Source organism: Diceros bicornis, chromosome 18 (assembly GCF_020826845.1).
Source record: "Diceros bicornis minor isolate mBicDic1 chromosome 18, mDicBic1.mat.cur, whole genome shotgun sequence".
Lineage (NCBI taxonomy): Eukaryota > Metazoa > Chordata > Mammalia > Perissodactyla > Rhinocerotidae > Diceros > Diceros bicornis.
This window is the reverse complement of record NC_080757.1, coordinates 50078353-50102812: the sequence shown is the minus strand read 5'-3', so window position 1 is coordinate 50102812 and position 24460 is coordinate 50078353. Positions and strand designations below refer to the sequence as shown.

At 39.2% G+C, this 24460-nt stretch overlaps 2 protein-coding genes across 4 annotated transcripts in view; one reads left to right on the top strand and one right to left on the bottom strand.

Annotated features, from left to right (window-relative positions):
• FAM20A (FAM20A golgi associated secretory pathway pseudokinase) overlaps positions 1-1909 on the top strand; it is a 53401-nt gene extending 51492 nt beyond the window's left edge. The window contains exon 11 of the mRNA XM_058561432.1: positions 1037-1909. Within this exon, the coding sequence (XP_058417415.1) occupies positions 1037-1301 (265 nt within the window). The 3' untranslated portion in view covers positions 1302-1909. The remainder of the gene's footprint in view (positions 1-1036) is intronic.
• Positions 1910-6221: 4312 nt separating this feature from the next.
• Positions 6222-24202, bottom strand: PRKAR1A (protein kinase cAMP-dependent type I regulatory subunit alpha). Of its 3 annotated transcripts, none has more exons than XM_058561440.1 (11): positions 24124-24202; positions 20660-20842; positions 15275-15445; positions 14367-14458; positions 14101-14162; positions 13194-13240; positions 12337-12495; positions 10999-11059; positions 9607-9728; positions 8563-8644; positions 6222-8215 (listed from the first exon to the last, which is right to left on the bottom strand). In XM_058561440.1, exons 2-11 carry the CDS (start codon positions 20834-20836, stop codon positions 8043-8045), a joined length of 1146 nt encoding a protein of 381 aa, XP_058417423.1. In that variant the 5' UTR covers positions 20837-20842; positions 24124-24202; the 3' UTR covers positions 6222-8042. The 3 variants fall into 3 exon arrangements, with proteins under 3 accessions (XP_058417423.1, XP_058417422.1, XP_058417424.1); XM_058561439.1 differs by lacking the exon at positions 24124-24202 and adding an exon at positions 23736-23844; XM_058561441.1 differs by lacking the exon at positions 24124-24202 and adding an exon at positions 23276-23294.
• Between the last annotated feature and the right edge of the window lie 258 nt (positions 24203-24460).

The window sequence follows — 24460 nt, the reverse complement described above, 5'->3', positions numbered from 1 at the left end:
CTGCAGAACCTGACAGTCTTTGATATGACTAATCAGGCCTCTGCTTTGCCCAGCACCCATATAAGCTCATAAATATTACTACTTGATCATCATCTAAGCAAAATCCTGATTAGTCCCATAAACCTGTGTCAGATTGAAAGGAAGTACTTAGACCTGGGCCTGGCCACCATTTCTCTAGAGAATCTCTAACCTACTTCCATCCAGTGTTTTAGCCAGGCTTGTAAAACTGTCCAGCTGCTCAGCTGCAGTATCCAGCTAAAAATATGTGATTCACAGCTAACAAAACCATCTCATTTGTTTCTAGCTGGAAAACTCAGCACAGACCCTGAATTTTCTTTATCCACATCTTAGGTTACTTTAAACGTGCTTCCCTCCTTGCCTCCCTTCCTCTCCTCCTGAGTAAAATAGGCAGTAGTTGTTTATGACAAAAGTCAGACAATTAAGCTGCTTATACATCTAAGTCCAAGTCAGATTCCCACAGAGAAATCAAAATCCTGAAGATCGTCCCACTCCTTTTCCATCCCTCTGACTTTAGAATCTGACAGAGAAATGTTACAAAGTTGGCAAGAAATAACCTGGAAGCTAACAGTACCTACGGCTTTTGAGATGACAAACACCATCATCACTTCACTTCTAGAAACTTCTCTCATTAGTTTTAAATCTCCTTGAAAAGTAAGATTACTTTTCACTAAGTAATGACTAAGTGACTAAGTATCACTTCTGTTTTGATTCCCTTAGCACTGTCAGATGCATCCGGGTCCAGCATCACTACTGGGTGGCAGGACAACGATTAGAGTAAAAATGGCTCAGCAGGCCCTTGACCAAAAGGCAACTCGGCAAAGGACTGCAAAATAATGGATGTCATCTTTTATTCATTCCCTTTTTACCTGGTTTTCATTACAATGTGCTTAAGACACTGGGGAAGAAGGCTCTCAGAATGTCAGCTACCACAGCTGTCTATGGGGAAAGCAGCAAGTTCAGGCAAGTTCTTTTCTTTACGTGTACTTATTTGGTTCCTATGACTTTGTCCTTCCAGGATAAAAAAGAAAACGCTTTTGCACCTGCAGCTGCTGGCCCAGGCCGACTACAGACTCAGTGATGTTATGCGGGAGTCACTGCTGGAAGATCAGCTCACCCCTGTCCTCACAGAGCCCCACCTCCTTGCCCTGGATCGGAGACTCCAAATCATCCTCAAGACAGTGGAGGGTTGCATAGAGGTCCATGGAGAGCACAGTGTCATAGCCAATGGCCCAGCAGAACAGTCGGCCCCAGACTCTGGCCAGGCTAACTTGACAAGCTAGGGGCTGGACAAGTCCAAGCTCCAGGAAGCTACACCTGGAGCCAGCAGCAGACTCTCGAGGGTGAACCTCACTCATGTCCCCCATCAATGCTGCAGGTTCTGAGTCATGAGCTCAGACAGCAGGGAGGACACTGGGATGATTCTAGAAGAGCAAAAGAAATGGGATCCACTGATCTTTCTTCCTTGGTGCACTGCATCACCAGTGGACTGCCTTGGCTGCTTCTTTCCCAGACAGCACTGCTTCATCAAGAACACAGAACATCTCCTGAGCCCACTGGGAAATCTGGATATGGGTCAGGTTTAGAAGCGTTGTTCCCAGAAGAGAGTATTAACTGTAACAAATAAAAGGACATCAAGTGGATACCTAACTGACCTCCAAATCCTTATTATATCTACAAGGATAATTCCCAATCCAGATAAACATCTGGCATATCGCTAGCACAGAAAAAACCTAAAAATGGTCTCAAACTGGTTCAAAGTAGAACTCACACTTCCTACTTATATTCCAATCACTGTAGCCCAATCTGAATAATTCCTACTGACTGGTCCTAAAGTAATTTCTCAGAAATATTACAAGAGGTAAAAAATAATATAAGCATTTGCTCAAAATATCAGAAAAAGGATGTTTTCATCTGGAGTATTTAATATCAATTGAAATAAAGTAAGTATGTCAAGAGTAGCATCCAGTAACAATGAAAACAAGCATAGTCTTGAACGTGGCACAGTGCAGGAATGGGCCCAGCAGGTGCATGAGCCTAGACTAAAGCAGGAGAAACGCCAGGGCCTACCACTGCTCACAATCCTCCTTCCCATAAGACCCCAGAAATTGTCCCCACCTGCCCCCGGGAGAAGCAGGAGGCTATCTGGAGAGGTCTGACACTCGGGACACCCCTCTCTTCAGTTGCTTGCTCAAAAAGGACTAAATCAAGTTGCCTTTCCCAGCCTCCCTTAAAAGTGGATACATCAGGGATTCCGTCTCCTCAGCCTTCTCCCAACTGACTTACTGACAATGAACAACTTTAACAGGAGACTTGGTTTCTTATCCCATAATTCATGACAGAAAACACAGATGACAGAAATGTATTCATACTATGGAGTAAGTCAGTCAACCAGTAAAAATTCCTGATTTTATCAGATCAACTTTTCTGATAAAGGCCCGAGGGCAGTAGAAAGTTTTCACTAAGGAGGGTACAAGGTCAAGAACTAGAGATGTCACCCAAGACTTCTGCACTGTGTCCGAAGACAGCCTCGATAGGACAAACAACAAGGGTATTTCTGACGCACCCTGGTACCCCACATGACTGTGACACTGCCCCTGAACCTTATGTTTCCATGATAGTAACATCCCTTCATTCAATGAGCTCTTACCATGTGCGAGAATCCACACACAGGGTTCCAATCCTCCTGAACACATGGATAAACTCCCCTACTTCCAATGTACACAGAAAACTAAGGCTCAGAGAGATTAACTACAATCACCCAACTGAATGACTTAAACCTACTGCAAAGTGTTCTTTCCATAGTAATACAAAAACTCAACAGTATCCCACCCAATTTATTTTTTTTATATTTGTTTGCTTAAAAAAAAAAAAAAAAACAGAGGATTCGCAGATGTTAGCACAGGGCTGCTCTCCCTCACAAATAAACAAAACAAAAACAAACAAACAAACAAATCCCAGGGCCAGCGCTGGTGGCCTGGTGGTTAAGTTCAGCATGCTCCACTTCAGCGACCCAGGTTTGGTTCCCAGGCACAGATCTACTACCACTCACCCATCAGTGGCCATGCTGTGGCAGCAGCTCATACAAAAAGAGGAAGATTGGCAACGGATGTTAGCTCAGGGCCAATCTTTCTCAGGGGAAGAAAAAAAAAAAAAAACTCTTTTAAAGAGGAACCTTAATAACAGAGACTTCTGTTAGGAAATGACTACCACAGCTCAGGGCTTCTTCCCACGTCATGAACTGATTCTCCTCCTTCAGGCCAGTATTTCCCTTTGGAGGAGGGACCCGGTAATTACACGCAGAGGAATGGGAGAAAAATATTCAAGCAAAGCATTCAAAGAATAGCACAAATTAGTCTGGGACTTGCAAATTGCAGAGTCTCAGGAAGGCAAGTTACAGCTCCATCTTAAACCCAGCCATTTCCATGACAATACACTGGTTTTCAAATGGCCTACTAATAAAAATGTTGGTGTACTTTACAAACTGAGAGTAACAGAATTGAGTTTGACCACAATATGTGGGGTAACTAGATAACGAATTATTCACTTAAACATTCCATTGATTTTTCACTAATAGACTCTATCATTTATGACGCATACCAGAAAACAAAAGATTCCATTCTTGGAACTATCAGTTTCTTCCAAGACGTTCATTTTGGGCCATTGTCAGCTTCCCATGACATAAAAATTCTCCTGTTTCCATGTAAGAATTTTCCATGTTACTACAGAAAGCAAACCAAAAAATGAAAGGGAACTGTATGGTACACAAGTTGGTGAAGAGTTTGGAGGAATTCATTTTATCTTTCCCAAAGGTGAGTAGGACAATATGAGTTGAACACTGTAAAAAATACAGGTGATTCTCTTATTCATGATTCGTGATAGTTTTATAGTCTCTAAAGTCACCACAGACACTGAATTAGCAGATACTGAACCATTTGTTCCTAGAGGAAACACAGAGTTAGGTTCCTGTGAGCCTGTGGTTACAACATTTTTGTCAACCAATTAATACATAATCTTGTTTTATGTATAAAGGTGTGTTAAAGACGCCTTATTTAACATATATTTGTTAATTCAATGACATTGAACTTCTGGCCAACAGCACTGTAACTCATGCCTGAAAGAAGCTGATTAGATACACTTATTTTCCCCATAAGGCACATAAGGAATGCTAGCCAGCACTTCAGCACTACATTTGGGGGCCATTTTAAACAGTGAAATCACCAACAGAAAGCACAAAAATGCAAAAAAAGCGGCACTAAAGAGACCATGAAAAGGACATTTGATTATAGTATGAGAGCCAAAACAAGGCAGAGCGTCACCTTATTTGAACTCAGCTGGGCACATGTGTGATGGGAGACTCAAATTCTTTGCCACTCCACTCATGTCACAGAATGTTTGTAGAAGCGCTGCAAGTATTGATTTTGGGGTTACAAAATTCGCAAAATTGACAAATACAGCATCCGTGAACAATGAGGATCAACTGTACCTCATTTTGAAATTAACAGTAACTCGTTTTGAAATTAACAATGATAAAAAAGCTCTCCATCTAGTGGTGACTTTTAAAATCACAAAGCTACTAAAGTCACAGCTCTGAACTTGTGTCAATAAACAATTTTAACTTCATGTGTACACAACAATACTGATTTCTATGTAGAAGTTCCACAGGGTAAGAAGGGAGAGATTTAAGATTCCCCCCTTTTAAATTCTCCTATCTACAGCCTTTATTGAGAGCTATCATGATAGATACTTTGGGGGACATAGTAAAGGGTGATCTAGTCATTGCTTCTCAATATTGTTTTAGCTCACCTAGAAATACACTGCCAGGGCCTAAAAAAAGAAAAACAAGGTTCAGCTATTAATTTGTGGTTGGAGATAAAGCAGCATTAAGAAAACTGACATCATGCTACTTCAAGTTTAAAATGTCACTACTTAAGTCATTAAAAAACAAAAAAATGATTCAATATGAGCCAATGATTTAGAGGGAGAATTAAATAACTATAAGCAGTACAGTCAACTGGGCAAAGAAAAAGAAATTTTTCTTTAGTTATATTCTGTTGTGACTCTAAAGGTTCCAACTCCAGTGGGCTGAGGGAAAAGATTACTGAAAGTGGACAGATGCAGGTGTTACAAAGCAGCATAAATTAAAGAATGTTCTAGAATACAACATATCTCCAACTTCACTGGATGTAAAGAAATTAATACCAATATACTAATGAATACAACTTAATTATCTCACTGCTCAGATATGAGGAATAAACATCAGAAATAAGACTTTATATATTCAAAACATAAAAGCATACCTAAATATCTAAATACATATATTAAACTCAACCCAAAGAGTATGCTGACCCAGAAATGATGTTTCTCCATTAAGTCTGGGAAAGTTCCAAGGCCAGAGAACCAGTTTTGTCTTCAATAAAAAGGAAATCTTTGCCTTTTGATTTAAACTTTTCCTTCCATTACTTGGTAAACAGATCTGCTACATCTCAATTACCCTTTAAGCAAGGTTTTTAGATTCACTCTTTGACAAACTAACTTGGAAAACATTGAAAACAAACATATTACTCTTGCAAAACACTGATCCCATAATTTGCTTTCGATTTTCATTTTCACCCACCAAATTATGAGATTCTGAGGGAGAGGGAGAAGGAGGAGAGAAGGAAAGGAGAAAGGGAAGAAAAACTGATTCATTTAAGAATTTAAATTATTTAATCCTTTTTTATTACTTGACCTACCGTTAAGACAATCTATAATAAAAAGAAGAGAGTATATTAGCACACACAGTATAATGAGACTAGTAACCAAGAAACAATACAAAATGGTCCTTTGGCCATCTATACTTTCTAGAGCAGTAGATCTCAAAAACTCACTTACCAAGCCCAGAAATAATGACTTCTAAAGCCCTGGATATCAACTGTGACAAATTATGCCAATTGTGATTTCTCACATATACTCAGATTGCACAAAGATAAAGCTTTAAATGTGATAATTTTGAAATTTAGACTTAAAATTTCTTAGATTAAAAACCACAAAAGGGAGTAAACAGCAAGCCAAATGATTTAAGAGCAACACTTAGAAAGTATTATACGTATCTAAATATACATGAAAATGATTATATACATATATGAAACTGTGCAAATTTACGGCATTCTAAATAATTCACTTAAGTACAGTTTGGCATTTAAACAAAGATCAAATCAAGCTTTAAGCTAATAAGAACATAATTTTTATTTTTAATTTTTTAAATATAAAAAGGCAGCTAAACATAAAATACAGAGCAGAAAATCCTCATCTAATACAGATTTTGAAAAATAAAAAATTTGTAATAAGGTGGCTTTTTATCCCACACTAAAATGTAAATAAAACCTCTTTCCCAGATTTATACTTCAAACTTAGTAACAACCTAAAAACTGTTCATATCTATGAAAAGAAAACCTACCATGACCAATTCAATTGCCTGGGAAAGGGTAGGAGAGGGGATTAATAATCAGAGCCAGTTGCACACAGATGGAAAAATGCTTGCAGTCACTCCCAAATATAACCCTACATTTATATATATAAATCACAATGAAAATAAAAGTGCCCACATTATGGAACTGTGAAATTTTGTTTAAAAAAATAATAGTAAAAATAACCTGTGGGGTATCATTGGTGCACATGGAAAAATGTAACACATAAGGTTGATAAGGCTGGAAAATACTGAAATACAGTTAAGACTCAAAACACAAGTTTACTTTAAAAAAACAAAAAAGTATGCCAGAGAAATAACTGCTAGATAGGAAAGCAGAACTTTTCAGCAGGATGGCCTTTTAGACCAATTTGAAACAACACAGACACACCCTACCCTACCTCCAACCCACCAGAAATTCTAGCTGATGTAAAAAGGAGGGAAAAAAGTGAAACCAAACTAAAAAAAACTTCTCAAATCTCATGCCCTAATGAATTTAGTGGGACAAAGTTCCCAACACTGAACTTTGTCCACCTGGCATTTCTCCCTCTAGCAAGATCACCTCCATTTTTCCATTATGACATTTGTTCCATCTATTCTATCTATCCCCAGCACATCCAATCTCCTGCATCAGTATTCAATGAGCACAAGAGATTATCCCAGAGTCAACTGAAGGATATACATTAACCAAAAGCTCTAAGTTAACAACCAAGAGTGTAGACCTCAAATTCTCATTCTCAATTCAGCATCTATGATCAATATTTGGCACTAGCTGGATAAATAAAGGTCTAATCAGAATCTGTGAGCTGAGGCAGATGTAGTTCAATCATAACCCAATATTTGCAGCCTATGATTTGGTTTCAAACTCAAAAGGCAGGTGTAGACAACCATACCTAAACAATTTCAGAACTGGAGGGGAAACATCAACAATGTGATATAAACAAAACCAGGCAAATCAGCTTGACAAACAAAAATTCTGGTTAAAAAGAAAAAAAAACTGAACAGATCACATCCATCTGATAATTAGCAAAAATGGGCATTTTTCCACCCTTTAACTAGTTTAAATACAGGCAGATGTCTTTCTACTATACTAAGATTTTGCTATATCCATTTTTTCTAATCCTTAGAGCTTAATGAGAAATCATTTATTCTACAAAGAAATACAGCACATATGGCCACAGTCTAAAATATGCTTATGATAACTGAAAAATTATGTCACTTAAGAAAAATCTTGCACTGTTACATCATTACTCTATGGTAATTCGTTTGGTGCAGGGATCTGCCCTCACCAAAAAGCATGGCACGCACGGCCCAGGCTGAACACTAACACTGCACAAAGAGAAGCAGTAACAGCAAAGTCTCCAGAGAACTCTTTCTATTTATTTAACCGTGTATGAGCATTTAGTTAATGCTCCAAACTAAAAACGGTGCAATAAAAGCAACTTTTAATATAAACACAGACAAGAAGCTGCGATGCCAGTGGCCACGTGGCGCTGCAAATAGAGAAAATAAAGCAGTCTGCGTGAGTGAAGCACGGATTGGGGAGAGGAGAAAAGGGAGGTACAGGAGGCAGACTTTAGACAGACAGTGACACGAAACTGTTGTACTGCTGGATGTTTCGTTTGAGGATATCTGAGCACGGGCCAAGAACACGTTCAAATCTAGGTCGGTCCAGCTTAACACACTTCAAAGGGCCACGAGCGACCACCGTGGCAGCACGAGGACGATTCATCAGTAGTGCAATTTCACCTGGAGAAGGGAAAGGAGAAGGGTAAGAGTAGGCTAACTCTGCTGGAAACACTGTCTTGGAGGCACGCTCCTGAGAAAAAAAAGAAAGCAAAGATTTATTCTTCTTAATAACAGTGCAGGCCAACCACATCTGCACTTCGAAAAAAAATACCAACTGATAGATATGAGACAACCAATAACTTAATTATTAACTGAGTAAAGGTCAAAATCTCACACTATTTCTCTAAGATCCAAAAAAGATGTCAATTAAAAAATAAAATTCAGAAGAAAAGACAAAACTACAAAAGACTACACTATCTTACTGAGAGATGACAAACTATGCATTTATTGTGAGAAAATACACATACCAAAATAATCAGAAGGCCCCAATCTTCCCACTTCAACAAACTCTTCATTTTCTGACCGACGCTGTAGCACAGCAGCGGAACCCTATAATAAAATCACCAAAAAACAAAACAAATAAATACTTTCAAATCCAGGAGTGGCATTTTGAATATCCTATGCAATTTTAGCTACTTTGCAAAAAAAAAAAAGTATTCAGTGGTTATTTCAAATCCCCTGTATTCATATGATAAAAGGCGACTGAGAAGAGTCACTACTTGAGCTTCGATTCTATTTACCCAGCAGCCCGTTAGGGGGTTCTTCTCTTCAAGCTAAGGTACTTAAAGGGTTCAGACTCAGCTTAGCAACCGTTAGCCGGAGGGCCAAATCCAAGCTCAGTGCCTGTTTTTGTAAATAAAATTATAGGAACAACACATCATTTACATATTGCCTATGACAACACAATTGAGTCTTCACCACAGAAACTCTATGGCTCATAAAGCCTAAATTACTTACCACCTGGCCCTTGACAGAAAGAGTCCCATGACCCCTGGGTTAAATAAAACCTATTAGCATCTACTGAGCCTCACTCGTAGAAAATCTGCTATTTGGGTCTGCACGGCAGATAAGAGTATCTGCTATACACATCCATGGACTGCGAAGATATAAAACACAGCAACTTTTAGAATTCAAATAATTACCTTTGATTCTGTTTGCCAAATAGCCTAAAACATGATTTTAACAAGGATGGTGCAGAACTATAATAGTTTGTTATGCTAAATGGTTGAGTTTTGTCTGGCTTGCATGATGAGGATTAACTTGTAATTAATTTGAGTAGGTCAGAATTTGGCTTTTACTTCATGAATAGCCCTTCCAGAATTCTGACTCAAACTCATTTAAAATGTGGTGGCCTGGCAGAACACCAAATAACAGCATTTCAAAGTGAAATATAAGTTTTAAATAAAACTGTCAGGTAGTCTTAAAAACTAAAGCTACAAATCAGAATTACCCCCTTTCTCTCTCTCACGATGTACAACTTTTTTTAAAGTATCAAATGCCGGGTTCTTTACCTCTAAAATAATGAAGAACTCATCTCCTGGTTCTCCCTGCACCACAATCTTCTGCCCATCTTCAAACTGGACCGGTTCCAACGCATCAGCTACCGTGAGACGTTCCCACTTGTCCAGAGATTCTGAAAGACAAGAATCACAAGAATTTCTCTACATTATTTGGTGTTGCTAAAAATGTCAAAACAAAAAAAAGTATCAAGACGGTCAACCAAATAGCCATGCCCATTCAATACTTGAGTAGTGTCTCAGATTAAACATGGCACCTGTCTTCAATTATCTCTAGTCTCAGCAAGATCCTCTTACTACTTTTTTTTAAGATTTTTTTTTTTTTTGTGAGGAAGATCAGCCCTGAGCTAACATCCATGCCAATCCTCCTCTTTTTGCTGAGGAAGACCAGCTAGATCCTCCTATTACTTACAGATAATCTTTAGATCCTCATTTCAGTAGCCCAGTGACAAGGTTAATTTATACCAACTGTACCCAATGGTAAAGGAATAAAAAAATGCAATTGTTAAGTATTCCTAAAGACTGTCATCAATGCACATCAAACCTACAATTACAGAAAATAAAGTAATAGTGTCACCATCCATATTATTCCAGGGGTTCACAGAAATAACTTATCTATTTAAATCCTCAGTTGAATTTATTTATGAAACCCAGAAGAAGAATTAGAAAATAACTTTGTTCCCAAAGGCCACATTAGTACCCAAGATGCTAACCAAATGTAACCATTTTAGAGAAAGGACAAATAAAGGCGAAAGAGTCAATTCACTATAACAAAACAATGGCAGAAGACTATTATCTTACAAAAATTGCCATTTCCCCTCCCAACGAAGAACAGGTTGTAACAATGTCTCTAGATCCACATAATAAAATACATAGAAATATCTCCACTTAATCTGCTTTGTTCTAAATTCCAACCAACTTCTGGCATTTTTTCAAAGGAAGTCAGCACATGACACCTAATCTTTCTACAGAGGACATGCACTGTTGGAAATATTCACTTTCCTGAACTAATAAACTCACCAATGGAGCAACAAAGACAGAAGTCACAGGGGGAATAACTGACTGTCCAGTCAGAAGGAGGACACTTTTGGCCTTTCTGTCTCTCCAGAAGGAATGAGCAGCACATGATTCCAGAAAGCTTTTCCCAAGTCCAATCATTTCTACTTAAGAGGTCTGTCATACACTAGGCAAATTCAACACACTTGAAAATTACTTCTAACTTAGTCAAACTTCAACTCTGTCAAATAAAAACTCCATGTGTTTTTCATTACTATTAACAAAAGAACAATGAGTTGATAACTAGAGCAGTTTTTATGAAATACAACAGGTTCTCCTTAAGTATCACTAACACTGTAACAATTCTCCATGCAATCTTCCAAAACTCACCCAAAATGGACACTTTACTAAGAAACTCCTCATACATCTTCCGCTTTCTCAGTGTGCTTCCCTATAAATGAAAAAAGTAACAAGCGTCATATCTCAAAGATGTGTAATTTCACATAATGTTGTGGAATAATAAATATTAAGTTTCAACTAACTTAAAAAAAAAGACAACAGAAAAGTCAAAGTTTGCTGGTGCTACTGCTGCTTAATACTTGATTATTTTTCTTCATTTGAACACGGTAAGCCCCTCTGTTCAGCTCAATAAAACACTCTTAGTAACTTGCTCCTAAAAGGAACACAAGGTCTACGGCCAAAGAAGGTTCCTAGCACCACTAATTAGTGAAATGCCAAATAAGCAAATGATCAGTTCTCAAAAAGAAAAAAACCCAGTTAATATATGTGACTATAGCTGAATATATTTCCAGCTGAAGGGTCCTGCCCCACCACCCCAATCCTCCACAGAAGTAAGGAAGTAAACTGCTACTACTTATAGACCCAAAAACAAAAACAAAAAACAGTGCCACAGCCCCAAACTTAACCAAGTTATCTTATCTGCAAAGTTCATTACATACATCCAGGGGAAAGACAGGGAGAAACACACAGTCCTCTATAACAAAAATTCCTTACAAAGTAGATTGCCTGGGCAATTTATATATTTATATACTTATAAATATTTATATACATACATGCACACACACACACACACCCCCCAAAATACAGAAAATCTTTAAAGTACATCCGACTGCATATTATCAAATCATCAGATAGGCACTGCACAAATTTAAGAAAATCATTCAAGATGACTAATGCCATTAGCTGGAACTTAAACATCTCAAAGCTATTCTATAAATTTGTCACAAAGTTCTCAAAAAGTCTGATTACATCAGCAGAATATTCCAAAGGTGTTATTATTTTGTTTATTCGTTTAGTGAGAGGGGACATGACATTTGCATTACTAATAACCCACTTTGAGTTTAGGGAAGCTGATTACTTCTGAATGGCCTTAAATACGCACTTAGAAGCAGCACCTATCAGGCTATTTGTGATGTGTAACAATTAGGTAAGTGAAGACGTGCCTATGAGCAAATGGAGAGCTTGCCAAACACGAGCTGACCACAACATACATACCACATTTGTTTCCCATGTTATTTCTGGCCAAACCTTTATTCTAAAAGATCACTGTCTCAAATGGTATAATAAAAAGTGCTACATTGGGCTTAAAGCAAAGCTTTTAATCATTAAACATAAGGAATATTGTCATTTTAACTTGGTGATATTATTCAAACATTAGTTTCATAGACTGGAATTCCAAATCACACTCCAAAAACCATGGCGTCTTACCATAAGGATTCTTCTATAGCTGTCTCGGTCGATACCCCACAATTTCACATTTGTCTTTGCTTTGACAGTGGCTGCTCTAGGTGTTCCATAAATCAAAGCAAGTTCTCCAAAGCTTCCTCCTTCCCCAACACTAGTTGCCCATTCATTGTTGACATAGACCTAAAATACAAGCGACATCAAAGAATTGGTTTTTTCTACATACACAATATATAAGTATTAAAAACCCTCAAATCTTTTTAAAGAGTCAGAATCCTGAACTTTGTTTTAAAAAAAAGATTATGTTTTCAGTACACAGCAAAATAGGTGACTTCTGACAATGAGTTAAATAAGTTCAGAGTATCTGTGATTTACCTGGTTTAATCTGATAAGAAAAAGATACTCTGTAGGGATGATCAGGGCAAAAAAGGTGAACTAAGAATTAGTAACAACCATATACATTTACAGAGCACTGTGCTAAGTATTCTACCTCCACAAGGCACTGAATTTTCTAATAATCCTATGAGAGCAATGCTATTATTATCCTAATTTCAACTGTAAACAAGACTCACAGAATCAAGAAACCTGTACCAAATCTCATAGCTAATGGCTGGGTCTAGACTCTTCCTTACATTTGGTTTACTCCACAGCATGCATGCACACCTTAATCACTACTCCAGCAAAAGTTTTGAACTGCATGTCTAGCTGAAGAAATTACCTTTAAAAAGTTTCTCTGTGTCATTAAAATATTTAGCAAAAGGTGTTGATGGAATTTGACATACAAGGGCTGTAACAGCCCTTCAGAAACTCTTAGAAGCAATAAATATCAATACATTGACTTTTCAGATTATCAACATATTTTTGCTATTATTAAATCTTACATCCATCTCTCCTTGATCAATCACATAGAAGTTATCCCCTTCATCACCTAAAAGAGAGGAGAGTAAAAAAAGTTAGAAGTATATTAATAAACAAATCAAAACTATCAAATTAATGTAAAATAAACTTTTATAGAGGTGCTGTGAGAGAAAAGAATGTGTTATAAATTAACACGACCTTTCAGAAAAAAAAAATCCAGCAATATATTTTGCAAGTCATAAAATTGATCAATTTTTTAGTCATCTCATGGTGAAGAATACCTCTGAAAAATAACTTAAAATAAAAAAGAGCCACGTGTGTACAAGATACTAACTGCTACATCATCTATAACCACCACCAAACAAGAAACAACTCAAATAGTAACAAAGTATCAGATTGTCACTAAACCAGAAAATATATGGATCATGAAAACATCAAGAGTAAATAAGGAAAAAAGAGGAGCTAACCAAAAGATCGGATCCATGTTAGTCTATGTGGGCAAAAAGGTAAGAATCAGCAGAAGGCATAGAACCTTATAAATAGATGGGCTATACAATGAAGAATGTAAGTGATTTGCTTATTTCCTACTTTACTTTGTAAGTGGTTAATAATCAATATAAAGGATATATGAAATATATAGGGTTAGGAAATTACATACAGCATTCAAAATAAAAACGCAGGAATTTCCTTTAACAGTTACCATAAACAAAATTGTATTGACGCTAGGGAAGTATTAGTCCCTTAGCAAAAGTGTATCTTTTAGCTCCAAGGATTTTAATTTAAAAAAAAAAAAAAGGAAAATCCAACAATATAACAGAAGCAAAATGGTAGGCTGAAAGAAGAAAACAAACTTCAATAAAAAAAAAAATCCTACAGTTTCCCTCTCCCATAATAACACTGCATGCCATAAAAGCAGCAGCCCTTCCTTACCTTGCTGAATGACAGTCTCTCCAGCAATAAAGGAAACTGGGAACATGGCATCAAAAATATCACTGCAAAGGAGAAAAGGCCTCGTGTTACATTTCATGAGCCTCTTCTGTGGATTTCAAACATTAACCTTGGAATTAGAGTTCCCAGATTTTCAGCCCAGATCATCATCAGGTGAATGATTATTAAGAGCCTTACAACTTGCAACAATGATGAGACTAGACCGGAACCACAGAGAAAAATTAGTGTAACAAAGCACCTGTACCTACCTCCTCTCATTATCATCAAGATGCGAAAACAGCACATTCTTTTCAATGGCTTTGGCTAAAGCAGCCATCGTCTTATAATCTTTTGGTATAACCTGGAAAAGTACAGAAGATCAAATGACAATCCATAAACCAAAAACACTTCATGTTGGCAACCTGCATTTCAATTAAAAGTTGTTATATTACGGTATTTAAGCAAAACTGCTCTGAGTTAATTATTTTCAACACAACATGCTTTTACTATCTTTGATCTACAAAGAACTCAACAAATATTGACTAATTAATCCCTTTTGCCTACAACCAGGCCTGTATTTACAGGCTGCTGGTTGGTTCCTTGTCAACAACTAAAGAAGCAAACCAAAAATACCTTGACCAAGGTCATTATTCTGAGGCAAAACTAAGCATTTTATGACAGTTTTTAAACTGTGATCGTGTACTATCAGTTTCACAAGCCCTTTGCCAGGACTATTCACTTCCCTTCTTCAGGCTAATAGCATAACTCGAAAGGGCAGGCTGGTTCTAAGGAAGACCCAAGTAGGATGAATGAAGCTTATAGGGTAAAAGGTTAAAAGCCACAACATGAATTATAGGATGTCAAAAAACTGACACTATGATTCAAGAGAAAAAGGAGTACTGCCTGCTTCTTCTACTGCAAAACAACAACATGGAAAAGAACACCCCCAAAATGCAATTATGCACTGTTTTATACCCATTATTAGTTATTTCCTCTGACGGCACGTTACTACAGAAATCCACTCCCCAGTACCCAAGAACTGTACAGGATGGAGTCCAAGCCATCCTGTTTGTGCGTTACTACTATTCAAAACAGTGTACACACTCATCCAAGAAGAGGAGATGACTACCTCGTGAGTCCCAAAAACATTCCTCCGATGTTTAGGTATCAAAACTACCTTTCTAACGTAAGACGCGGCATCCTCCTCCGTGTAGACTTCAGCACTGATAGCACCTCGTCGCCTGCGGCCCTTAACCACTGGGTTAGGTGGAGGAGGAGAGATTTCATCCTCCCTTGAGTCTGCACGGGCGCTTGCTTTCTGCAGATTCTGAATCTGTTTCGCCTCCTCCTGAAAAACATTATAGGTTTATAAAATGAGCTCCTTTAGCATGTAAAGTTGGTGTTCTCAGAGTTCAATGACAGCCCATCTCAGTCACTTCAAATCTCTTCCTTTACTACCAATGTGAAAGTTTAGGGGAAAAGGCCAATTCCAAATGGGAAAAAATGGAGAGCCAAATTTGAAAAGAAATACTCTGAAGGACTATACCGTTTCTCAGACGATAACAGATGCTATACTTATTAACAAACAAAAGCCATTAGTACAAGGACACATAACACGCAAGTGAAAAATCAGATACTCATTATAATAATATACGGACAACAATGATTTATAGCGTACACAATAATAAACTGCAAAATAAAATCCTGAGGAATTAGATTATTTTGTATGCTGCTACAGATAGCATGAGACTCTCCACCTCTAAAAAAGAATGTTATTTAGGAATAACCACTCAGGCACAGCCAAGAGCTACAAGAATGTCCAGATTACTGGGTTATTTCATTAATCTGGTAAGTATTCTCTGGGTCTGCCACGCCAAGTCTACACTAGGCAAGAGGAATATAAACACCAATAGGAGAGAGTCCTGAGCCTGTTCTCAGACATAAATAAATAATGAAATGATGTGACAGTAACCAAGAATTTAAATAAGATCAGAGCTAACAATACTTCTCCCAGCAGAGCTAGAAGCATTCTTTATCATCAGGGTTTACACTTCAACTTAAAACAAAAAATAGTTTACCTGCTTTTAAAAACTTCTTAATAAACCAATTCATATGAAAACTGAGATGAACAATTTAACATTCTTATTTTTCAGGTCTAGGGCCTTAAAAGGAAATTCCTCTCAGGTTTGCAGTAAAGAATGAGTTGTTATGCCCAAAGTAAAATAAGAATGAAAAAAACAAGAATGTTATCTACTTCTTTCTCATTCATTTGATTCATTCTCCATTATTTTTCTAAACCATCTTTCAAATTCTAAATGAACTTTTAGCATTTACTGATTCAGAAAATTTTCTGATGAAAAAGAAATTAAAGAGATGCCAACTTTTTCTCCTGCATGGTACTCAGCCCTGCTTTTGGCATCAAGACAAATAAAAGAACTATATATATGCAGCAAGAAAAGTCCAGAACAATAACGATCAAGGTATTAATAGTGTTATTTCTATTAGTAGAATCATGCCTCATTTTTTTTCTTTTTTGAAGAGTGGAGTTGGCTTTATTTTTCTCATTTCTCTGGATTTTCTAATTTTCAACTAAGAAAAAAACACAATAAGAAAAACATATAACAAAAATAACTTTAATATATTTGTATATTTAATTACAAACGCATTTACTTCTTGACTGAATAATCCAGTAATTCTACTTCCAGGAATTTATTCTAAGATATGCGTAGAGGTGAAATAACATATATACAAAGTTATTCATGACATCATTGTTTTTAATACTAAAACACTGGAAACAACCAAAATGATCATCTGTGGGGTGATTAAATAAATTATAGCATACCAATGGAATGTCATGTACATGCTGGAAAAGAACAGGAAGCTCTTTTATATATGAATTTGTCTGTAAATGTCCATACATTAGCTACAGAACACTGGCTGCATTCAAGGAAGACAATGGAGTGGGGAAAAAAACTTTATTGTTATGCCCTTTTATACCTGCAGAATTTTGAAGCATGTGCAAATATGTAACCAAGTTAAAAAATATATATATATATTTTACAAAACCCACTTCATTTTCATTCTGGTAATTCCAATAATCAGTAAGGTTTTCCCATTCCATATTAACACAGAATTTTAAAACTGAAGACTATAAATGAAAACACAAATTCTACCCCCAAAATTTGTCACTGGCTTTCACAAAAACTTCACAAATAGGGGCCAGCCCAGTGGCGTAGCGGTTAAGTTCATACACTCGGCTTCGGCGGCCCGGGGTTTGCCAGTTTGGATCCTGGGCATGGCACCACTCATCAAGCCATGCTGAGGCAGCGTCCCACATAGAGAAACTAGAAAGATCTACAACTAGGAAATACAACTATCTGCTGGGGCTTTGGGGAGAAAAAAGGAAAAAAGGAGAAGACTGGCCACAGATGTTAGCTCAGGGCCAATCTTGCTCAAAAAAAAAAAAAAAAAAAATCAGGGGCCGGCCGGTGGCCTAGCGGTGTTAGCCTAGGGCCAGTCTTCCTCAGCAAAAAAGAGGAGGACTGGCAACGGATGTTAGCTCAGGGCTGATCTTCCTCACAAAAGAAAAAAAAATCACAAATAACATCTCATTTAGAACTGTATTCTATCTAACTGAATTTTTATGATAATTTTGAAGTACCAAAAGCATTTCAATTTTAACAGTTTCATGGATTCTGGTCTTTAACAGCAATCAGATATAACCTAATCTTAACAACTCAGAGCCATTATTGAGATCATCGATTTCTAATATGTATTATGATACTTTTTTTTATCCTTTTTCTTGCTGTTGTCATTCTGCTGTCAGTCTCCTCCCTCTTCAGTTCTCTCACTTATTAAAACAAAAACAAAACAAAACAAAAAACCCTCCCAGTCTACTTACTGGTTAATAGTATTATGTTCTAGAGTTTAAATTTCAGATTCTGTCCCCACCACCTACTTAATATATTTTCAACAATTATTTGTTCCCTCCCTGCCCTTGTCATTCCATTCTTCCCTCTAGGTGAAGTAATAAACCTCCCATCCCACTGACTTGGGGCTTGGCCATATGACTTGCTTTGGCCATGGAATGTAAGAGGACATGCCATAGCACGTCCGTTTGAAGGGTTTGGCTCTGCCCCCCTTGAGCTTCTGATCCCTCTCTGCCTTGAGAACAGCATGCTGTACACAGTGGCTGCTCCTTCCACTCAGCCCCAGAACAAGACATGTGGAGTCAAGAAGACCAGATGGGCTGAGCCCAGAAGAGCTTCATATGACTGAAGAATAAGGTCTTTTGTAGGAAGCCACTGAAATTTGGGGGCTGTACGCTGCTGCAACAAAAGCTAACCCACTACACTGTATGACCACAGCCAAGTTCCTTAATTTCCCTTAGTTTTACCTTCTAGCTCTGTAAAATGGTGATCATCACCTACCTCACACATTTGAGATACTGAGAATGTATACATGTAAAGTGCTTCACATAGTACCTGGCACACAGGAGACACTCAATGGCCATAGCTATTAAAATTCCTCTGATCTATCAGACAGGCAAGGTTCTAATAAATATATGCAAAGAAAAGGACTCAAGGTTCTAATAAATATATGCAAAGAAAAGGACTCAAATGCCTGATGACGGTCTGAAGTAAAATGCAGAAGCTTTCAATGGACCAACTGTGAGAGTTTTTTGGCACATTTATTATTGAGTAGTTGAGGGTACCAGAAACATGACCCTTATTTAACACAGGGAAGGAGGTGACAAGAATGTGACCGTGTATTTTCAGACATATAAACCTAACACCCAATGTATAGAACGATGACCTGTTGAAAAGCTAAAAATCTAGTTACTTGAAAGTCCAGGTATCTATTATCAACCCTGGCTAAAGGAATGTATGTAAGTGAACAATGACTCTTGACTTACTGGAAAAAGTGTGTTACACTGTGACTTGTATTAAGAGGTAAAGAAGCCAACACACATTAAATCTAAAAATCGCATCTGCGAGGAAACTACTTTAATAATGATTTCTTGCCTTCCCCCTCGGTTAGTGCTTAAACAGCGCTATGGTAAGTGCAGGCTCTGAAACCAGCACTGTGCATGCAACACTCCCTATAAAAAGACACACACTTAATGTCTCACCAACTTCATCCCCTCACCTGATGGTTTCTATTGATGTCCAAAGAGAAGAGGGATCACCTTACAGCGACCCATTTCAGAACCAAATCTCCAGGAACACACTTTATTTCAAAACAGGGAACGCCCACAGCAGCCTGGCTTTACACTATTTCACTAACTATTTGGAAATTGCTTAAATAAGAGAAAACCAGACTTTCTACCACAATTCCAAGACAGCAAGGCTACATTAATAGGGACTGGTTAGCGGTTAGTTGTTTGTTGTTGTTGTTTTTGATTATTCTAATCATGGTACCAAACACCAATTTTAACAAACAGTTTTTCAAGAAAACAGTAGAAAATGCTTGATCACTGAGCCACTCAAACATTTTTTAAATCTTAGTAAAGATTTAGTAAAGCTTTAGTAAAGAAACAGATTCTTTTACTAATAAATTATGCTGATTAAGAAACTGTCCAAACCAATGGGATATATTACAAATATTTCTATTACACAATTAGATAATCAATGATCATATACCTAAGAAACATCTTCCTATTGGTTGATAATCATTAGGAACTAGATCAAAACTTCAATATGCATAAGAAAACCTGTAAATTTATCTCGCTGATTTACAGAAGCAAATCAAACAAACTACTCAAAACATTTAACAATCCAGACTTTCTCGTTCATCATTTCTTGAGGGAAATGAACTGAAGTATTGTCCTTGATGCAAAATTAGCATTTTGCTTAGAAAAGCATATACTATATGTTTAGGTCACACTGACATACACACAATGAGGATGAACAACAAAGAATAAAAACTTGAAAAAAAAAATTTTTTTCAAGAGGAAACAAGTCCTGACCAAAACTGTAAATAAAGTAAAATTCTGACAACCATCAATTTTGATATCTCTGCCCATAGTGGATTCATCTGAGAGATATCCTCCAGGAAAACCTTGACTTCACTAACTCAGAATTTCTGATCTATCAGTCACAAGATAGACTCAAATGTTTCATTACACTGGCTTTAAAAGGTGGGGTGAGGCTTATTAAGCTTACTTGCTTTGTTGAAGAGAAAAATATTATCTGCTTTCAAGTATTGTAGAATTTCTCATTTCATACAACTGCTGTACTACTTCTGATCAATTGTATGTCAGTTATTTTATTTAGTCGGTTTCATGTATTAATTAAAACAGTTACAAGAACTGTTTGCAAACCCTTTGTTAGCCAAGCAAACTTAGCATAGAAATTTGTTTTCTGATAAATTCTACTGATCACAAAGTTAAAAATTACTACAAATGCCTTAACTGCATTTCTTTTTTGAAATTCTATTTTAGACTTCTTATTTGGTCAGAATTTCTTTTCTTCCAAAAGACACACCTTATTAACGACACTCTACAGCGTTACATTTAACAATTGTCAGGGTCATCTCGTCATCTCCCCACATTTATTTTTACCTTCTCCAGCCTCTCGAAGTATTCCCTGAGGAATGCCATGGGTCTCTCAGGTCTCGCAGTGCACAGCTGCACAATAGAATCCTTGAGCAGGGCCTGAATGTTGTGCTTCTGGACATAGAGCTCACATTCCCGGAGGCTGCGCTCCTCCTCGCTTGCGGCAGTGCTCCCAGACGCCATGGTTCTCTACAAGGAAAAAAACAGACATATGCCTGTACAAACTATTTACGAAGAGCAAATGCCAATCTGGCCTTTGACTTAACAAATTCATCAAGTAACTGATTCACAAGGATGTTTTTTTCTAAGTTGGTTTTTTTTTTTAAATAGGGAGGTGGGGGCTAGGGAGTAAAACATGTAGAGAAATAGCATTCTTCCAAAGAAGTGTTTCATTTAGTTCCTGCTGCAGGATCTAGGCTCTGCAGGCAGCAACAGGGAGAGGCAATAACCTCAGCTCCTGGGAGGAAGTATGAGCCACTATCCCCTGCAGAGCCGGGCTGCTGAGGAGTCAGTCCCTTGAGGGAATTTCATTCAGTCCTCCCCCTGCAAAAGAAATCATGGTGACGTGGGAAGTGTGTAAATGGTAAACAGGACAGAGAATTACAAGGGCACACAAGTTAGCTCTAAGTGACAGCAAGTAAGCACAAGGAAGAACATCTGACATTCCCTATACGTAACGCCTACCCCAGGGGAGTGTTCTAATGTCTCCCAAGAAATCACTGGAGCAGAGGATCTGATTAGCCAACTACTAGTATAATCAAAAATTTTAAAAACACATAAGGAACCTCAGATGAATTTTAAAAGCAACCTTTTATTCCACACTCTTTTACTACATTCCAGCCCTAAATGATAACACACTCACCACCCACTGGTAGGAGGGAAGATCCTTAATAGAAAAAAAATAAAACAGACCAAAAAAACCTTGCTAAGTAAACGATAAAAGATTTGGACAGGAAAATGTCAAAACACGTTAAATTTTAAACTTACGTGAAGATGCAATAGATAAATTGCATTTAATGAATTTTACAGGGTTCCAACTACCTTGATGTGAAGTAAACAGATACATAATAATGAGCAGCTAACCTTACCCTGGAATTTAAAGTTTAGTAATTTAACAACAGAGTCATAAACTGTTTTCCTTCCAACTCCTAATTACTGTACTAAGCAATAAGATGAGAAGATAAAATCCAGGTGCCCTCCACTCTGCAACTGAATTCAATACTAATCGGACTTTTCCAAATATAATGTACACAAAACCACTGAGGTAAAACTATAAATTTAAAAAGAGAGAGAAAGAAATACCAGAGTAAAGAGCTCAAGTGCTACACTGTTAGTCATTTTGTTTTGACAACTTTCATGATAAAGGTCAATAACGAGTAGACTAATTAACAGACCATGAGAAAGTGTGTAGCTCCCTGACAGGCACATAAATTAGAGGCATGGAAAAAGAATCATGCTGCTACATCAGAAATAGACACTCCAAAAAAAAAAAAAAGGGTCATTAACTTTAGGACAGATTTATACCAGCCACTTTTCCAAGTGAATCATATAAACTCAGAATCCACTTCAGTAGAATTTTCTGTATAGCAAATAACACTGAAGGCCCTCAAGAACAATGATAAATCAGATCCTTTGTGCTTCAAAACATTCAGACATATTTCAGAAATATCAATACATGTATTCAACTGATCAGAGAAATCATTCAAAAATCAGGTCTCTGACTGATAGAAATGAGAGAATTGGGTCTCAGAGATGAAATTGGTTTTTGTCTGAAATAATGTATTAAAAAGACCAAAAAGATGACGCTGATAATAAGGTAGCACATTAACAAAAATGTCCCAAGATTAACGCAGTCACTATATAAACCACCAAATACTGAAATTTCATGGTCTTAATATTTTTAATCAAACATACCTAGATTAACTCTGTACTTGTACTTAGTTTTAAGAGCCCAACAATTGAGCTTCTCCGCCCAAAAATTACTTGACTACTTTAACACTTCCACCGCATTGTCTCTACTCATAAGAAAATACTCAGATTCCTTCTTTTGGAAATTCAGTTGTGATAAAATTCAGTTTGAAAAGGATTACACGCGAGGAAATACTTAAAACAGTGAGAAACTTGCTGATTCAGACCGCAGCCCCCCAGACCAGCCAGGAACACTTCCTTGCGGTCATCTTAAGGAAGTGTTAGCTTTCTGTGCTCTGCTGAAAAGACCGATCTCTTGGGAATCTCTCAAGTAGTTAAGTCGTCTGGCATCACACCTGCACTGAGCTGGACGGGTTAACAGGTATCGCGTATTTTCGAGAGGAAGGACAGAAAAGTGCCCTTCACTTCACTTATGCCACCGTCATGGCCACAAAAAGAAGACGGGAGGCCGATCCTTCATCCTACTCTAGTCGGAAGACCACAGCGGCGGCGAGGACCCCTCAGAGAAAAAAAATCAGGAAAGGAAGGGAGGTGAAAGACGACAAAAGGAAATTTTTGAGCCAGCCTAAGATCATCCTGGGGGGTGGGGGGGGGCAGTAATCTCGGGAAAGAGAGGGAAAGCGACTGCTAGGCATGACAAGCAGGAGACAGCAGAGAGGAAAACAAGAACGGCTAGGTCTCGAGATCACCCACAAACGCTGCGGGAAACGATGGCGGATTCCGGTAAAATCGAGCTGTCGTCCTTCAGGAAAGGGGGGAGGGCGAGCGAAGAGGCCGCGGCGCGCGGGGGCGGAGGAGGCGGGGGCGCGATGGCCGCGGAGGGCTCGGGAAGGCCGCAGAGGCCGGGGGCCTGGGGGCGCGGAGTGGGGGTAGCGCGCCGGAGAGGAGTAGGGGGCGGGGCGGCGGGGAAACCCCGCACCGGAGCAGACGCCCCGGCGGCCCGGGGGCCCTCGGAGGTGCAGACTCGGGGCCGGCGGCCCGGGTCGTGAGGCCTGCGGGGAGGCGCCCGCCGGGGCCGGGGAGGGGCAGGGGGTGCGGCCGTTCCCCTGCAGGTCGCTCCCCGTGACGCCATCTTGGATCGGTCCAGCGCCCCCAAACGGGCGGCGGGGCGGCGAAGCTCGCCGCGCCGGGGCCCTCGACACACCCCACTCACCTGGGGACGGGCGGCGGCGGGCACGGGGCTGAGGGTGCGAGGCTGCAGCTGGCTGAGGTCTCCCAGCGATTCCCTCCCAGCCAGGGTCCACTCTGCGATAGCGGCTCCGCCGCGGCTCCACCGGAAACGACCTGGCCGCAGCCAATCAGCGCTCGGCTGCCGACGTCAATGCGCCTCGCTCTGGCCAGAGCCGTCGCCTTGGCAACCTTAAAGGCGCCGCGGCCCCAGGTCTTCCCCCGCCCCTCTTCATCCTGAAATCTTTCTCCTTCTGCTCGTTTCTGTCTTACCTGGTCTCTTATCCGCAGCCCCTTCCTCACTCCCGTCTTTTCCTTTCCCCATTCTCTCTAGCCCGGTGCTTCCCTCCTTCGGTTCACCTGCCCCTCCTTACCTGTTCCTCTCTGGATGCCTCGGGTCCCCTTTATTCTTCCTCTGCTCTTCGCTAGCTCTCTGCGCGGCTATCGGGAGTTCTCTCTCCTCTGCTCCTCTCCTCCCCACTCTCCTGCCTCCCTCGCCGCCTCTGCCTTTTCTCCCTCCCTTCAACTCCCACCCCCCCCCCCCCGGGCCGACCCACGTGGGGCGTCTCGGATGACAGGTGGGCGACTCCGCCCCCTGGCCCCTGCCGGGGGAGGACGCGGGGCCGGGGCGGGAAGGTTCCTGCCTTTTCCAGTCCGCGGAGGAGGCGGCGGCCCCGGCGGATCTGCGGCAGCTGCGCCGCGGGCCGAGCC

What these genes read in the sequence shown, in the direction of transcription:
- PRKAR1A (XM_058561440.1), bottom strand. Translation starts at nt 20,836, where the DNA reads ATGGCGTCTGGGAGCACTGCCGCAAGCGAGGAGGAGCGCAGCCTCCGG. An exon ending in TTGATCAAGGAGAGATGGAT is followed by an intron (nt 12,496 to 13,193) that starts GTAAGATTTAAT and finishes CTTGTATTTTAG; the next exon opens with GTCTATGTCAACAATGAATG. An exon ending in TAGTAAAGTGTCCATTTTGG is followed by an intron (nt 9,729 to 10,998) that starts GTGAGTTTTGGA and finishes CTTGTCTTTCAG; the next exon opens with AATCTCTGGACAAGTGGGAA.